Source organism: Eubalaena glacialis, chromosome 17 (genome assembly GCF_028564815.1).
Source record: "Eubalaena glacialis isolate mEubGla1 chromosome 17, mEubGla1.1.hap2.+ XY, whole genome shotgun sequence".
NCBI lineage: Eukaryota > Metazoa > Chordata > Mammalia > Artiodactyla > Balaenidae > Eubalaena > Eubalaena glacialis.
Window position 1 is genome coordinate 24,119,353 of NC_083732.1, and position 18,756 is coordinate 24,138,108.

At 38.0% G+C, this 18,756-nt stretch overlaps 1 protein-coding gene across 2 annotated transcripts in view; it reads right to left on the reverse strand.

Annotated features, from left to right (window-relative positions):
- Window positions 1–18,756, reverse strand: part of MRPS28 (mitochondrial ribosomal protein S28) — a 105,948-nt gene that overhangs the window by 70,776 nt on the left and 16,416 nt on the right. For both annotated transcript variants that reach the window (XM_061171364.1, XM_061171365.1), the window contains exon 2: window positions 17,159–17,340. In XM_061171364.1, coding sequence (XP_061027347.1) covers window positions 17,159–17,340 — 182 coding nt within the window. The remainder of the gene's footprint in view (window positions 1–17,158; window positions 17,341–18,756) is intronic.

Here is an 18,756-nt window from a genome sequence, read left to right on the forward strand (position 1 = left end):
ATTTTGTGCCATTGCTCAAGCTGTCTGCCCCACCACTGTTCTCTCATTATCCATCTCCCAGTGCCCCTCCCCCTACCCTTCAGAATCTAGCCAAAGTTCCATCTCCTTGAGAAGCCCTCTTTTTTTGTTCATGAAACCATTTCAACTCTCGTTTCTCCAGTTCTCCTTTGAACACTTCTGTGCTTAACCACACCATTCATCTAGGCATTTACTCATATACTCCTCTGTGTTACTGGGCTCTATGCATCTTTCCTCCTAAAGATGCCATACAGTTCTTCTAAACTGCATTCAGCACACTGTAATTAAGATACTCAATAAATACTTGCTGAGAAAATTAGCAAGTCACACATACATACTCACTCTGGAAGTGTATTTGATGAGTATATATATAAAGTAGACATTGACAATATGGACTTAGAGTTAACATTCTCACCAGTCTGCTTATTTACTAGCTGCTGACCTTGGGTAAGTTACTTAAAATCTCTGTAAGCCTTCGTTTCTTCAGTGCTTTTTAATGAGGATTCTAACAGTATCTACCTTAGATTAATAAAAAGATTTTTAAAAAACAGAGGCAAATCTCTTAGCAAAGTGCCTAGCACAGAGTATTCAACAAATGTTAGCTATTATTGTTCTTATTACTAACCACAAAGTACATGTTGAAATTCTGGGTCCCTGAAAGTCTCTAGATGTTATCAAGTGGCAATCTAAATTAATACGAAATTCTGCAAACTAAAATAGAACTCACAATTCCTATTAAGATAACTTTTAATTTTTCTAAAATCTACTTTTAAGTCAATAGAACTACAGCCTGAATCAATTGTAGGAGTGCAGCCTTGACTTTTTCTCCTCATTGTCCTATTAAGATATTAACTTCAAAGCTTTTGTGGGAACACTTAATTGCTTGCATTCCTTAACAAGCAGCCACCATAGTAGTTTCCAGATTCACTTTTAACCTTTACAGTCCTGGGAAGGCATATACGGCAAACTTACTAGACATGTAAATTTACACGATCTCTGGGTTAATACAGCTGTATGTATGTGAATATGCCACATAAAGTAAATCAATTTTGTACATCAATCAAAGTAGAATCCAATAGAAAAAAATCAATCCAAAAGAGCACTGCTATGCCATATATCCCAGTGGGGAGGGTGGGTGGGAAACTTTAATGCTATTCATTAAAAAAAAATTTTTTTATTGAGGTATAATTGACATTTGACATTATATTAGTTTCAAGGGTACAACATAATGATTCAATATTTGTGTATATTATGAAATAATCACCATAAGTTTAATTAACATCCATCACCATAAATAGCTACAAAAGAAATTTTTTTCTTGTGATGAGAACTTTTTAAGATCTACTCTCTTAGCAACTTTCAAATATGCAACACAGTATTATTACTGTAGTAACCATGCTGCACATTTTATCTCCAGGACTTATTTATTTTATAACTGGAAATTTGTTCTTTTTGACCCCCTTCACCATTCCACCCACCCCACAACCTCACCTCTGACAACTACCAATCTGCTCTCTGTATCTATGATCCCCCCCTTTTTCTGTCTAATGCTATTCAGTCTGAATTACATGTGTTTCATGAACTCATATCATTCCTGAGATATTTTATAATTTTCTTAAGATTTATAGTATTTATAAGAATATTTATAATATTCTTAAGATTTCTTCTTAAAAAGTTAAATACAGCAGATGCTCCTTTATCCTAAAAAAATAATCAGAGATCTGTTAAGGAAAACCTAATAAAATGATTTTCAATCACCAATTTATTTAAAAACATGCATACTTTTTAATTGTAAATCATGTCCTCTGGAATAAAAAGAACTACTTAATTCAAATTCTTATTTTCTTTTTCCCCCTACCAATACACCTTGAAAACTTTAGTTTTTGAAACATTTAGTATCCATCCCACTCTTTATGTGACCCTATACATCACACAACCTGAAATAGAAACAAAGACTGGGAAATTAGCTTGTTTATTCCACCTTAGTGTCAAACAAAAGTACAAATAATATTCAGTGCATGTGCTAGTTACCTTAGAACTGCCAATCATGCTTGTTTTGAAACCCTTCGATTTTCAGAGCTGTCAATCATGTGTGTTGAGAGAGATGTTGAGTGTAGAAATAATGCTTTAAGAGAGGCAATCTTCATGAAACATAAAGAAATCAATGGACTTTGTAAAACTGAACTTTAGGATTTTATAGAAAGGTATACAATTCTTAAAAAAAAATCAAAATTAAAATATAACATAATGAAATAAAAAGATTTAGAGAATAAGACTCTTTAACCAAAAAGATATGCATGGTTTAACCACAGGGATTTTATATTTCAGTGAAAAAGAGGAATGTTCCTTAACTGATACTAATCAGAAGTATTATAACCAGGAGTGGGAAAAGGAGAATCAAACTAATCTAAATCTGGGCATTTTAATTTTTATTTTTGAAGCAGGCAAAAGTATCAACATAATACATTTCCCTTCTCCACCTCCCCAACTCAATTTACTATCTACTAGTCATTCATGTCTGAAATCAAACACCATAAGAAACTTTTCCCTCTGACTCACAAGCCACCATTACTCAGTTACCAAGACCTGTTTCTTCTATCTCCTAAATTATTAATAAAAGTCTCCTTTCCTGACCCCTAGACTTAATTCACATTCTTATCATTTCTTTCCAGAAGCTTCCTTACTGGCCTCCCTAACTCCGGTTTCATTCTTCTAATACATACTCCACACCATACCACAGCCAGAATGATCTCACTGAAACACAAGTGTGGTCCATGTTACCTGTTAGAATACTTTAATGTGTCTTTACCACTTTCAGAATAAAGGCCCAATGTTCTAGAATGGTATATAAACCCCTTGAAGATCTGGCTCCTGCCCATCTCCCTACTCTTCCCCCTCACTCCTCCTAAACTTAAGCCAACTAAGCCACTTGAGTTCCCGGAAGAGCCGGGCTCTCTCTCACTGAAAACTCTGTCAAGTACAGCTCCCTCCCATTTTCTGCACTTTGTATCTCCTACCCATCCTTTACAACTCAGTTCAACTGTTAGCTCCTTTGGGAAACCGTCTCTGACACAAGCTGACTCCATCATCGATGCCCTCTTCTCTGTTCCTGTAGGACATAGGAAATAGAACTCATACAGTACTATGTATATCGGTTTACTTCTCTATCCCCCGACTGAATCGCTAACTCCCTGAAAGCAGGGATTGTCTTTCATCTGTACATCTCTAGCATAAAACGCAGAGGTGGCACACAAGAGCTGCTCATTAAGTATTTGCTGACTCAGTGAAAAACTGTACCATGGCCCAGTTTACTTAAAAATAAGATTAATAAAATCAGCAGCTTAGTTCTTGAGACTGGTAAAATGCACGACAGGTATATTCCAAGCCAACCAAACTAATCAATGCCGTAAAGGAATACTTTGCACTTAACAATATTCTTAAGAGACTTACTCATTTACTTACAAATTCACTGTAAGAACTGGCACCATCTCAAGTAGCATTTGAGATCCAATAATCCTATCTTATTTTCGCTACTGTTCCCATTGGAGGTGTTAAAGTCTCAACCACGACAACTGCTCTTGTCCAAGACACTCAGCACCTTGATTGGTTCAGCAAACACTTTTCTGATACGTGACAACCCCTATCAAGGGCATCAGTGAACAGGCAGTCAACACAGGCAAGACCCCGACCTGGTTACACTTCACTTATCAGGAAATTAGTTATCTGGTGACACCAAGTCTCCACAGAACCCAATGAGAATTAAGCAGGGGAGTTTAGGAGCGGTCAAAATATATGTTGAAGTTCATGTACTAAAGTACATACACTTTACTTACATAAGAGGCCGTGAGGTCCTTACTCAAACTCTAGTTGTTCTTATTTTAAGCACAATTTTGGTGACCAATTTCTCAGGCATCAGATATGAGAGGAAAATTAGTAAGTCTAAGAAAGCTAAAAATGCAGACACAGATACAACAGTAGAATAAGAAAGATGACACCCAAAGGTGAAACACAAAAACTACAGAGCTGGAGGGTTATGTAGCTGAGAAACAATAATTCTATATATTTGAGTTGAGATACAATACAGGAATTAATGTTTATAATTATGACCTTGGGTCATCAAAACAAAGACAAAAAACAGGTTAAACAACTTTAGGTCTAACAAGGTTCAAGAAAATAAATGACATCTTTTACAAAATGAATCAATTAAAAATTAAGTGTTACATGCATAAAGAGTCAACTTTCTACTATTTGTAAAATAAACTTTTTTGAAATATATCATTCCCAAATAACAAGAGGCATTCTGACTCTAAGCGACTAATCATCGTCAGACATTAAGCAGTTCCTGTGACTACAGGTCTCACCACAACTATGATTCACATCCATTATGAAACAAAGCCTGGGCCCTCTGGTCATTAGCTTATTGGTGGTAATACTATTCAAATATACTATACCATGGACACCATAACCCAGGATATTAGAACAGGCTACCTACCAGTCTTTAACAGCTCTCTAGAGCTTCACCACCATACTGTTTTCAGGGTTCCTGGTATAAACCTGGTTCATATGTGAGGCTATTTTAGGACATTTTTATGACACTTTAGTAGCTATATGTTGTAGGATTTAGAGAGTAGCACAGTACAGTGAAAGAACATTCCTGGGTGATGGATACACACAGCCCTAGGATTGAATCCCTGCCTTGTGAACTCTAATTGTATGGCTGCACCACCTTATTTATGCTCAGAGACTCATTTTCTTCATTTGGAAAATGGGGAAAATATCTTCTACTTTCTATGCTTCTTGTGCAGAATAAATCAGACAATGTATATAAAGTGCCAACATAAGTTCTTAAAAAATTGGCTATTGGGATTATCAGATATAGAAAGGAAATGATCTTAATCCACTCTAGGACAAATTTTGTGAAATTGTGTGTTGTATTAATAACACACACACAAAAATGTCTAAAGGGAAAAGTGCTTTATATTTTTAAGTCACAGTAGAAGCCCTCTGACTCATAGGTTTGTTCATGGAAAAGTAGGTCAAAGTGAGGACTCATTAAAAAAGTATACACATATACTCTAAAGATATTAACTTAGCAATTAATGCAAATATTCTGACACAGAGCCAGGTTTTCTTGCTAAGTAGAGGCTCACTCACTGGAGCTCTGCACTCATCTCCTTAAATAAACAATACCTAGACTGCAATGTCTGCAATTGCCAGAGTCAGTCACTTTAAAGTAATGCAGGGACAGAAAAGACATTTGGAAAGCAATTCCTTCCAGATTTTTATGATTCCCGCCCCCCGCCCCGCATCTTTATGTTTTACTTGCTCAAACTAATTCAACAGCAATTTCATTATAAAAAAACTATCCTTCATGGAGCCTTTCTAAAACATTAAAATTAGCTTGCATAAGAACAAAAACTCTTTCTGTGCTCATATTTTATTAATTTATGCAATAATCAAATAAATTACCTAGCAATAATACAAATGGGTTTTGGAATAAACACAACTAGCTTTTGCTAAACACATACCTCAACTGAAAGAAGCAAAAGTTCCCAGTTATAGTAGAGGACTACTAATTCCTAATTGTCTAAGTGCTGGTATGAGTCAATGGGTTTTATAGAAGAGAATCTTGCTTAATTTAGCAAGTCAGTTAATTCAATGACAACTGCCAAAGAAATTAATACCAGCGTCACTATGGTTTGTCATAATTTGACTTCTGATTCCAAGTCATAAACTGATATATAAAAACATATAATGGTTAAAACTTTTGAGGTTGGTACTGTAAGAGTTAGGTCCCATCCACACCTCCAAAATTTCTGAATGTAATTATAATATTTCTATTTTGCAACTCACTCAAAGTAGATCACAATACTACCTTTCATGCTTAAATACTATAGTTTATATTCTAACTGTTACTATTAATATAACATCTTTCTAGACTTAATTTTTCTTTTAAAAGTGTTTTTCCAACTTTTTTTTTTGTGATACAAATACTCACCACCACTCCCCCCCAACACCTTAAACAAAACACTCCCAGAACTGTAACATATAAAACAATGAATGCAGAGCTGCTCTGAAATAGGGCCTAACTCCCCTCTCTACTCCCAGGGCAATCTCTGAAGTCCTTCTGCATAACTCTATAGCTTCTTGGGTCAAAGACCGAAAACTTGGTTCTTTTAAACAATAATCAAAAATATTAAAACAAAAAAGTTACAGAACTTATTAAAAGGCTGTAACTTAGCTAACTAGAATATTCAGTTAACCAAAACAATTTAGGATTCTTATCAGTTGTTTATCACCTTTTTTAAAAAGAAGCAATCTGGTGGCATTTTAGACTTTTAGCAATAGAAGTAGAGGTCAAAGGCCTTCTCTGACTACTGTTATCTTCTACTCACCAGACATCCTGTTACCATATTACCCCTTCTTACTCATTTAATTATCAATTTCTAAAATTGATTTGTGCACTAGTTTACTATCTGTTCCTCATTCCCCCAACAGACTAAGTTCCCCCAACTTTATGAGACCAGAGAGCTAGTCTGTCTTCTTTACCAGCCCTTACAACAGTGCCTGCCAAATTGAAGAGGTCCAGTAAGCGTCTGTTGAATAAATGAATGAATGAATGAACGAACGAACAAATCAACTCCTGCGCCGGTATGGCTCCTCCCTTTTCATGATCCTCAATCATGAATATATTGATTTTGTGAGTTTAAGTGGGAATTCCTGGTGAGAGTGATTGGATACTGGGCAGGTAGATGGAAGCAGTGAAGGTAACTATGGCAGATAACTACAGAACAAAGAGATACAGGCATTTAATTCTCCTAAGGAAAAAAAAAAAAGACTTTAATACAGTGACTGCCCCCTATACTAGAGAATTTATTTGCAAAATTATTATGAGCCACTGCTCTCCCCCCACAAACACTTCTGTTAAATAGACTGCTTCACTGGGAAGGGAGTACATGTGGAGATGGGGGTTTCAACCATATAGTAATTTCTGTTAATAGGATGTGTGCTTATGTGGTATGTGCATAGTTTTCAATGAACAGTTAATTTAATTTTTCAATTCATTAAACTGAAATTTAATTAAATTAATTAAAATTAATTTAATTAATGTTGCAACAGATTCCAGTATTTAACTATTTAGAGCTATACTACACACAAAATAAATTCAAATCATATTATAGAACTGATTCGAGAAATATCTAGTCAAAAATACTGATATTTAAAATTCTGTGATCTAGTTAATAAGGCATAAGAATCAAATCAGAAATTCTAGACACCTAAAGCATTCTGAAATTTTATGCTCAAGAATATAACATAAAATGGGGGAAGAACGTTTAGATAAAAGAATATCCACAAAGAAATAAATACCCATGAAAGAAATATCACAAACAAAATTCCATCCACAAATATAAAGAAACATGTATATCACTGGCATTTGCGATTTATAATAAATTTGACTGAGCAGGTGAAATATCCATAATTCAGCAGAGTTATATGTAAAATACATCTTTTTATAAAGCTAATACCTGATGTTCTGGCTGCATGTTAGGTCAGCTTGTAAGAATAAGGATGGCCACTGCAACTGGGTGGCACCCATGGTAGCATGATGTAAAGCTTATCAATTGTAGGGAAGAGAGGAGAGGATTTCTTTATATAAAACAAAGCAGTACTTCATTTTCAAATTACTGATATATTTTCTATGAATGAAAAATGACCTGCTACAGCTCCTGCTGCCAGTATGAAAGAGTTTAGGTTGCCTCTCTTGAAGGATAATTTTAGGACCACATATCTTCACAACTTGCCTGGTACATAAACCCTCAATAGAAATTCTTGAGGGATGTCATCATTAGGTCACAAAAACCCTAAATCATCAGGATTTAAAGAATAATAATAGTAGCATCTGTTTACTATATACCAATCACTGTTCTAAATCTTTACATACATTATCTAATTTAATCCCTTCAATACCCCATTACACAATAGATATAGATTACGGTATTAAAATCCAGATGGACACGTCTTACTTAGAAATTTCTTTAGGTTTTACTATTTTTGACTAAGTTTGTATGTTATTTAATATACCAGGGCAAGTCAAGACCTAGCCATTACCTCTCATGCCACGTAGCACAGGACCCATTTTCTCTTCCAGGTATCACTGGTTTACATCGTTCACCTTGCTGAGACACTGTTTAGCTTCTGACTACCTGCAGTAGGTGTGCTGGAGCCAGACTGCACCAGCTTGTGAAAGCTGACTGTGCGCTCATATTTCCAACTCCACATTCAATGACATCACACAGGGAACTTAACATTGGCCGTGGTGGAACTATTTCATACCACAGAAATCGGCAAATTAAGGCCTTTTATTTATTGGAGAGCTGGCTGTTAAGTATCTACTCACATATCACTGATCTGAGAACATGTGTATTCAGTTGAGTTTGTCAGGTCCTATTCAGATTCAGGTAGAAGGAGCTCCTGTCTCCTAACTGTGTGAGCCCAGTTATCCAGAAGACCTTTAGGTATCCAGAGCTCTCAGGAAAGAGGCAACCCATTCTTGTAACTGCTCCCTTGGAGCTAGAGTAGACTCTTTCCTTACTCATAGCTACGGTCTGACTCATTCTTAAACATCACAAACTTCTTAATCACTGTAATTCATCTTATCTAAGATGCCATTGATTATGAGTCACCATAATTTATGTACTATTAGGAATTTTTAAATTGCCAATTAAATTGCATCAACTATAAGATGCATCCTGGTATCAGAAATATTAAAATCTAAAAAAAATGGGTACATTAAAAATTGGTGGAAAAAATTCATTTCTATCTTGATGACTATTGTTTTCCAATCTCAGAGTCTTAGTTCCACCTCTCTTTTCACTCTTTATATTCTACTCCCAGGTCTCCCACCTTAGTGGTTTTCATAAGGCATATTTATATTCACAATTATCTTTATCTACACAGACTATAAACAGAATGAATTCTGTTCAGGAAAAATTATAATCCGGAGAGCAGATGCAAAATAGTAAGAAAAGAAAATGATAAAGCATCAGAATTTGCTAAAGTAAGAGAAAGGAACATGAAGAAACAGAAAGCAGAGGTTTCTCTGAGAAGCAGATGGAGACTGTGGAAAAGAAGAGGCAAAAAAGTTACACATAAAATGGCCTGAGCAGCATGTATTATTCCAAAGCTGGTTTTAATTTTATGGCATGAAATGGTTTATTATCAAGATGGACATTCAAATCTTCCCCAAAACTGCTCTCACTGCTTTGAGAAGACATGGATCTGGCCTAACTTGACTAATATGACATGACATGAACTTGGCCTAACTTGACTAACTAGCATGATGAAGAGAAATAAACATATTTTCTGTCTTTTCAAAAAATGACCAGAGGGAGGGGCAAGATGGCGGAAGAGTAAGACGCGGAGATCACCTTCCTCCCCACAGATACATGAGAAATACATCTACACGTGGAACTGCTCCTACAGAACACCCACTGAACGCTGGCAGAAGACGTCAGACCTCCCAAAAGGCAAGAAAATCCCCACGTACTTGGGTAGGGCAAAAGAAAAAAGAAATAACAGAGACAAAAGAATAGGGACGGGACCTGCACCAGTGGGAGGGAGCTGTGAAGGAGGAAAGGTTTCCACACACTAGGAAGCCCCTTCGTGGGCGGAGACTGCGGGTGGCAGAGGGGGGAAGCTTCGGAGCCACGGAGGAGAGCGCAGCCACATTGGTGCGGAGGGCAAAGCGGAGATTCCCGCACAGAGGAGCGGTGCTGACCAGCACTCACCAGCCCGAGAGGCTTGTCTGCTCAGCCGCCGGGGCGGGCGGGGCCTGGGAGCTGGGGCTCGGGCTTCGGTGCTAGCCGGGAGGGAGTCCGGGAAAAAGACTGCAGCTGCCGAAGAGGCAAGAGACTTTTTCTTGCCTCTTTGTTTCGCGGCGCGCAAGGAGAGGGGATTCAGAGCGCCGCCTAAACGAGCTCCAGAGACGGGCGCGAGCCGCGGCTATCAGTGCGGATCCCACAGCAACAGGGACGCAGAGGGAAAAACGGAGAGATTCCCGCACAGAGGCTCGGCGCCGAGCAGCACTCACCAGCCCGAGAGGCTTGTCTGCTCACCCGCCGGGGCGGGCGGGGGCTGGGAGCTGAGGCGCGGGCTTCGGTCGGATCCCAGGGAGAGGACTGGGGTTGGCTGCGTGAACACAGCCTGAAGGGTCTAGCGCACCACAACTAGCCAGGAGGGTGCACGAGAAAAAGTCTGCAGCTGCCGAAGAGGCAGGAGACTTTTTCTTGCCTCTTTGTTTCGCGGCGTGCAAGGAGAGGGGATTCAGAGCGCCACTTAAACGAACTCCAGAGACGGGCGCGAGCCGCGGCTATCAGCGCGGACCCCAGAGACGGGCATGAGACGCTAAGGCTGCTGCTGCCGCCACCAAACAGCCTGTGGGCGAGCACAGGTCATTCTCCACACCGCCCCTCCCGGGAGCCTGTGCAGCCCGCCACGGCCAGGCTCCCGTAATCCGGGGACAACTTCCCCGGGAGAGCGCACGGCGCGCCTCAGGCTGCTACAACGTCACGCTGGCTTCTGCCGCCGCAGGCTCGCCCCGCCTCCTCCGTACCGCTCCCTCCCCCCGGCCTGACTGAGCCAGAGCCCCCGAATCAGCTGCTCCTTTAACCCCGTTCTGTCTGGGCGGGGAACAGACGCCCTCAGGGGACCAACATGCAGAGGCGGGTCCAAATCCAAAGCTGAACCCCGGGAGCTGTACGAACAAAGAAGAGAAAGGGAAATCTCTCCCAGCAGCCTCAGAAGCAGCGGATTAAAGCTCCACAAACAACTTGATGTGCCTGCATCTGTTGAATACCTGAATAGACAACGAATCATCCCAAATTTAGGAGATGGACTTTGGGAGCAGGATATATTAACTTTTCCCCTTTTCCTTTTTTTTGTGAGTATAGATGTGTATGCTTCTGGGTGAGATTTTGTCTGTATAGCTTTGCTCTCACCGTTAGTCCTAGGGTTAGGTCCGTCCGTTTTTTTTCTTTTTCTTTTTTTTTTTTTGGCTTAAAAAATTTTTTTTTTCCCTAATAAATGTTTTCTTAATAATTTTTTCCTTATTTTCTATTTTTAAAAAAATTTTTAATAAGTTTTTTCATATTTTTTATTTTAAAAAATTAAAAAATTTTTTTTCTTAATAAATTTTTTCTAAATAATTTTTTTCTTATTTTTAGTATAAAAAATTAATAAATCTAGTTTTAAAAATTAAAAAAAATTTTTTTTCTTAATAAATTTACTCTTAATAATTTTTTTCTTATTTTTTATTATAATTGCTTTATTTTATTTTATTTTATCCTCTTTTTTTTCTTTCTTTCCATTTTTTCTCCCTTTTATTCTGAGCCGTGTGGATGAAAGGCTCTTGGTGCTCCAGCCAGGCATCAGGGCTGTGCCTCTGAGGTGGGAGAGCCAACTTCAGGACACTGGTCCACAAGAGACCTCCCAGCTCCACGTAATACCAAACGGCGAAAATCTCTCACAGATCTCCATCTCAACATCAAGACCCAGCTTCACTCAACGACCAGCAAGCTACAGTGCTGGACACCCTATGCCAAACAACTAGCAAGAGAGGAACACAGCCCCATCCATTAACAGAGAGGCTGCCTAAAATCATAATAAGGCCACAGACACCCCAAAACACACCACCAGACGTGGACGAACCCACCAGAAAGACAACATCCAGCCTCATCCACCAGAACACAGGCACTAGTTCCCTCCACCAGGAAACCTACACAACCCACTGAACCAACCTTAGCCACTGGGGACAGATACCAAAAACAACGGGAACTACGAACCTGCAGCCTGTGAAAAGGAGACCCCAAACACAGTAAGATAAGCAAAATGAGAAGACAGAAAAACACACAGCAGATGAAGGAGCAGGGTCAAAACACACCAGACCTAACAAATGAAGAGGAAATAGGTAGTCTACCTGAAAAAGAATTCAGAATAATGATAGTAAGGATGATCCAAAGTCTTGGAAATAGAATAGACAAAATGCAAGAAACATTTAACAAGGACGTAGAAGAACTAAAGAGGAACCAAGAAACGATGACAAGCACAATAAATGAAATTAAAAATACTCTAGATGGGATCAATAGCAGAATAACTGAGGCAGAAGAACGGATAAGTGACCTGGAAGATAAAATGGTGGAAATAACTACTGCAGAGCAGAATAAAGAAAAAAGAATGAAAAGAACTGAGGACAGTCTCAGAGACCTCTGGGACAACATTAAACGCACCAACATTCGAATTATAGGGGTCCCAGAAGAAGAAGAGAAAAAGAAAGGGACTGAGAAAATATTTGAAGAGATTATAGTTGAAAACTTCCCTAATATGGGAAAGGAAATAGTTAATCAAGTCCTGGAAGCACAGAGAGTCCCATACAGGATAAATCCAAGGAGAAACACACCAAGACACATATTAATCAAACTATCAAAAATTAAATATAAAGAAAACATATTAAAAGCAGCAAGGGAAAAACAACAGATAACACACAAGGGCATCCCCATAAGGTTAACAGCTGATCTTTCAGCAGAAACGCTGCAAGCCAGAAGGGAGTGGCAGGATATACTTAAAGTGATGAAGGAGAAAAACCTACAACCAAGATTACTCTACCCAGCAAGGATCTCATTCAGATTTGATGGAGAAATTAAAACCTTTACAGACAAGCAAAAGCTGAGAGAGTTCAGCACTACCAAACCAGCTTTACAACAAATGCTAAAGGAACTTCTCTAGGCAAGAAACACAAGAGAAGGAAAACACCTACAATAACAAACCCAAAACATTTAAGAAAATGGGAATAGGAACATACATATCGATAATTACCTTAAATGTAAATGGATTAAATGCTCCCACCAAAAGACACAGACTGGCTGAATGGATACAAAAACAAGACCCATATATATGCTGTCTACAAGAGACCCACTTCAGACCTAGAGACACATACAGACTGAAAGTGAGGGGATGGAAAAAGATATTCCATGCAAATGGAAATCAAAAGAAAGCTGGAGTAGCAATTCTCATATCAGACAAAATAGACTTTAAAATAAAGACTATTACAAGAGACAAAGACGGACACTATATAATGATCAAGGGATCGATCCAAGAGGAAGGTATAACAATTGTAAATATTTATGCACCCAACATAGGAGCACCTCAATACATAAGGCAAATACTAACAGCCATAAAAGGGGAAATCGACAGTAACACAATCATAGTAGGGGACTTTAACACCCCACTTTCACCAATGGACAGATCATCCAAAATGAAAATAAATAAGGAAACACAAGCTTTAAATGACACATTAAACAAGATGGACTTAATTGATATTTATAGGACATTCCACCCAAAAACAACAGAATACACATTTTTCTCAAGTGCTCATGGAACATTCTCCAGGATAGATCATATCTTGGGTCACAAATCAAGCCTTGGTAAATTTAAAAAAATTGAAATCGTATCAAGTATCTTTTCCGACCACAACGCTATGAGACTAGATATCAATTACAGGAAAAGATCTGTAAAAAATACAAACACATGGAGGCTACACAATACACTACTTAATAACGAAGTGATCACTGAAGAAATCAAAGGGGAAATCAAAAAATACCTAGAAACAAATGACAATGGAGACACGACGATCCAAAACCTATGGGATGCAGCAAAAGCAGTTCTAAGAGGGAAGTTTATAGCAATACAAGCCTACATCAAGAAACAGGAAACATCTCGAATAAACAACCTAACCTTGCACCTAAAGCAATTAGAGAAAGAAGAACAAAAAAACCCCAAAGCTAGCAGAAGGAAAGAAATCATAAAGATCAGATCAGAAATAAATGAAAAAGAAATGAAGGAAACAATAGCAAAAATCAATGAAACTAAAAGCTGGTTCTTTGAGAAGATAAACAAAATTGATAAACCATTAGCCAGACTCATCAAGAGAAAAAAGGAGAAGACTCAAATTAATAGAATTAGAAATGAAAAAGGAGAAGTAACCACTGACACTGCAGAAATACAAACGATCATAAGAGATTACTACAAGCAACTCTATGCTAATAAAATGGACAACCTGGAAGAAATGGACAGATTCTTAGAAATGCACAACCTGCCGAGACTGAACCAGGAAGAAATAGAAAATATGAACAGACCAATCACAAGCACTGAAATTGAAACTGTGATTAAAAATCTTCCAACACACAAAAGCCCAGGACCAGATGGCTTCACAGGCGAATTCTATCAAACATTTAGAGAAGAGCTAACACCTATCCTTCTCAAACTCTTCCAAAATATTGCAGAGGGAGGAACACTCCCCAACTCATTCTATGAGGCCACCATCACCCTGATACCAAAACCAGGCAAAGATGTCACAAAGAAAGAAAACTACAGGCCAATATCACTGATGAACATAGATGCAAAAATCCTCAACAAAATACTAGCAAACAGAATCCAACAGCACATTAAAAGGATCATACACCATGATCAAGTGGGGTTTATTCCAGGAATGCAAGGATTCTTCAATATACGCAAATCAATCAACGTGATACATCATATTAACAAATTGAAGCAGAAAAACCATATGATCATCTCAATAGATGCAGAGAAAGCTTTCGACAAAATTCAACACCCATTTATGATAAAAGTCCTGCAGAAAGTAGGCATAGAGGGAACTTTCCTCAACATAATAAAGGCCGTATATGACAAACCCACAGCCAACATTGTCCTCAATGGTGAAACACTGAAACCATTTCCACTAAGATCAGGAACAAGACAAGGTTGCCCACTCTCACCACTATTATTCAACATAGTTTTGGAAGTGTTAGCCACAGCAATCAGAGACGAAAAAGAAATAAAAGGAATCCAAATCGGAAAAGAAGAAGTAAAGCTGTCACTGTTTGCAGATGACATGATACTATACATAGAGAATCCAAAAGATGCTACCAGAAAACTACTAGAGCTAATCAATGAATTTGGTAAAGTAGCAGGATACAAAATTAATGCACAGAAATCTCTTGCATTCCTGTATACTAATGATGAAAAATCTGAAAGTGAAATTAAGAAAACACTCCCGTTTACCATTGCAACAAAAAGAATAAAATACCTAGGAATAAACCTACCTAAGGAGACAAAAGACCTGTATGCAGAAAATTATAGGACACTGATGAAAGAAATTAAAGATGATACAAATAGATGGAGAGATATACCATGTTCTTGGATTGGAAGAATAAACATTGTGAAAATGACTCTGCTACCCAAAGCAATCTACAGATTCAATGCAATCCCTATCAAACTACCACTGGCATTTTTCACAGAACTAGAACAAAAAATTTCACAATTTGTATGGAAACACAAAAGACCCCGAATAGCCAAAGCAATCTTGAGAACGAAAAATGGAGCTGGAGGAATCAGGCTCCCTGACTTCAGACTATATTACAAAGCTACAGTAATCAAGACAGTTTGGTACTGGCACAAAAACAGAAATATAGATCAATGGAACAGGATAGAAAGCCCAGAGATAAGCCCACGCACATATGGTCACCTTATCTTTGATAAAGGAGGCAAGCATATACAGTGGAGAAAAGACAGCCTCTTCAATAAGTGGTGCTGGGAAAATTGGACAGGTACATGTAAAAGTATGAAATTAGAACACTCCCTAACACCATACACAAAAATAAACTCAAAATGGATTAAAGACCTAAGTGTAAGGCCAGACACTATCAAACTCTTAGAGGAAAACATAGGCAGAACACTGTATGACATAAGTCACAGCAAGATCCTTTTTGACCCAGCTCCTAGAGAAATGGAAATAAAAACACAAATAAACAAATGGGACCTAATGAAACTTAAAAGCTTTTGCACAGCAAAGGAAACCATAAACAAGACCAAAAGACAACCCTCAGAATGGGAGAAAATATTTGCAAATGAAGCAACGGACAAAGGATTAATCTCCAAGATTTACAAGCAGCTCATGCAGCTCAATAACAAAAAAACAAACAACCCAATGCAAAAATGGGCAGAAGACCTAAATAGACATTTCTCCAAAGAAGAGATACAGATTGCCAACAGACACATGAAAGAATGCTCAACATCATTAATCATTAGAGAAATGCAAATCAAAACTACAATGAGGTATCATCTCACACCGGTCAGAATGGCCATCATCAAAAAATCTAGAAACAATAAATGCTGGAGAGGGTGTGGAGAAAAGGGAACACTCTTGCACTGTTGGTGGGAATGTAAATTGATACAGCCACTATGGAGAACAGTATGGAGGTTCCTTAAAAAACTAAAAATAGAACTACCATATGACCCAGCAATCCCACTACTGGGCATATACCCTGAGAAAACCATAATTCAGAAAGAGTCATGTACCAAAATATTCATTGCAGCTCTGTTTACAATAGCCAGGACATGGAAGCAACCTAGGTGTCCATCATCGGATGAATGGATAAAGAAGATGTGGCACATATATACAATGGAATATTACTCAGCCATAAAAAGAAATGAAATGGAGGTGTTTGTAATGAGGTGGATGGAGTTAGAGTCTGTCATACAGAGTGAAGTAAGTCAGAAAGAGAAAAACAAATACAGTATGCTAACACATATATATGGAATCTAAGGGAAAAAAAAAAAAAGAGGTCATGAAGAACCTAGAGGCAAGATGGGAATAAAGACACAGACCTACTAGAGAATGGACTTGAGGATATGGGGAGGGGGAGGGGTGAGATGTGACAGGGTGAGAGAGTGTCATGGACATATATACACTACCAAATGTAAAATAGATAACTAGTGGGAAGCAGCCGCATAGCACAGGGAGATCAGCTCGGTGCTTTGTGACCACCTAGAGGGGTGGGATAGGGAGGGTGGGAGGGAGGGAGATGCAAGAGGGAAGAGATATGGCAACATATGTATATGTGTAACTGATTCACTTTGTTGTAAAGCAGAAGCTAGCACACCATTGTAAAGCAATTATACTTCAATAAAGATGTTTAAAAAAAAAAAAAAAAAAAAAAAAAAAAGACCAATTAAAATCCAGTAATACTTTTGAGGTATTTCAACTTTTATGCACACGCTTAAAGCACTTAGAAATGATTCTACTTACTCTCCATCCACTTCCGGTCTTTTACATACACACGGAAACTTGCCACCAAAATCTATATAAAGATCATTCTCCACAATATGAAAGATTCGTCCAATGACTAGTTTATCCTTGGCAGGTCCCATCTGTGTAAGAGGAGAATGTCTCAGCATAGACGCGAAGGATTCCACATCTTTTGGAGAGCCCTAAATATGAAAAGAGATATTTATATGCATATAATTCAATGCTAAGGTATAATATGGTAGGTACAGTAATGTCTTATAGGGGAAATTTTTAAAAGTCAATTTGCTGTATATTTACGTTTTGTAGCAATAATAAAAATACTGAAATGGAATTTTGCTTTAAAAAGCCTGGGACACTCTTCAACTTCCTTTTCCTTCCTTTCCTTCTTGAAGAGGAGCCAGGGAAAAGCAGGCATCTGTGCTTGGTGGGGGATGGCACAGATGTGGTGGCCCAGGGCGGAATCTGGAATGTGAGCGGGATAAGGAGCGCCCTTAGACAAAGCCTCAGGCCTGGGGCCAGGAGGGGGTAGGGAGGTGAGTGTGCGAGGAGGGTATCCAAGAAGGCAATTGGCTTCATTCCTAGTACTGACCATCTGCAAAAAAAAAATGCCTTCGAATACTGGTTTAATGAAAGTGACTATGCTTTAATACAAATTTAAGTGAGCATTAAGATAAAAATGATTAAGGGTCCTTTAATTAGCAGTCTGAACAGGCGTTCTTGTTACGTAATATTTTCAAATGACTTGACTTTATCATTTTAATGTTGTATTTTAACATTATAATTTTCTTCTTTTTCCTAAAGTAAAATTTTAAAGGAAAGACAGCTTTAATTGTTTTGTGCTACTCACTTTCTAGGAGTTGTTTGACGTACTGAATTTACTTGAGGTAGGGCTGAACATATAATGCAAGCCGATTACTTCTTTTTTTCTTTAACTTACCAAAATTTTTTCCAAACACATGCTTTTTCAGAGATCCACGAATACAGATTTGTGCCTTCTACTCATCTTTAATTTGCGTGTGGTGTGGTGTGTGCACACTTCGGTTCAAACTAAGGGAAGCTGAGTTTCTGTTTGTGAGAGCTCATCACAGAAGAATATTAACAATCTAATCTGCCTACGTATATCCTGTTATCTGGAATGAATTTTACATTTGTTATTTAAGGGAGAATTACTAAGAGTTTGATAATACACTTACTTTAAAAACTACAAAACCATATTTATGACAATGTTAATGCATGGGATACTCCAAGGATTACAAAATAATCAAATGCCCAGCCAGGAGTTTACTAAGCAGAAGAATACATGCCAAACTAAAAATATAGCCACTACTCAGCTCTAGCTGCAGTTGCAATTCAAGTCCAGTGTTGCCACATCTTTTGATTTTCCAAGAAAAGTCAGAAATCCATGTATTAATGTAAAATTTCCAATTTTAAGTGTTTATACATTGAAAAAAAGTCTTTCATTTTATAAATCAGAGCACATTTTGACCTATGAACCAAAAGTTTATGACCTTTGCTTCAAGAAAAAGGAAGTCAAATCATTTGACAGATGCCAAGTCCCTTAGATGCTGGAGGGAGGGTATGGTGATAGATTTGTTTCA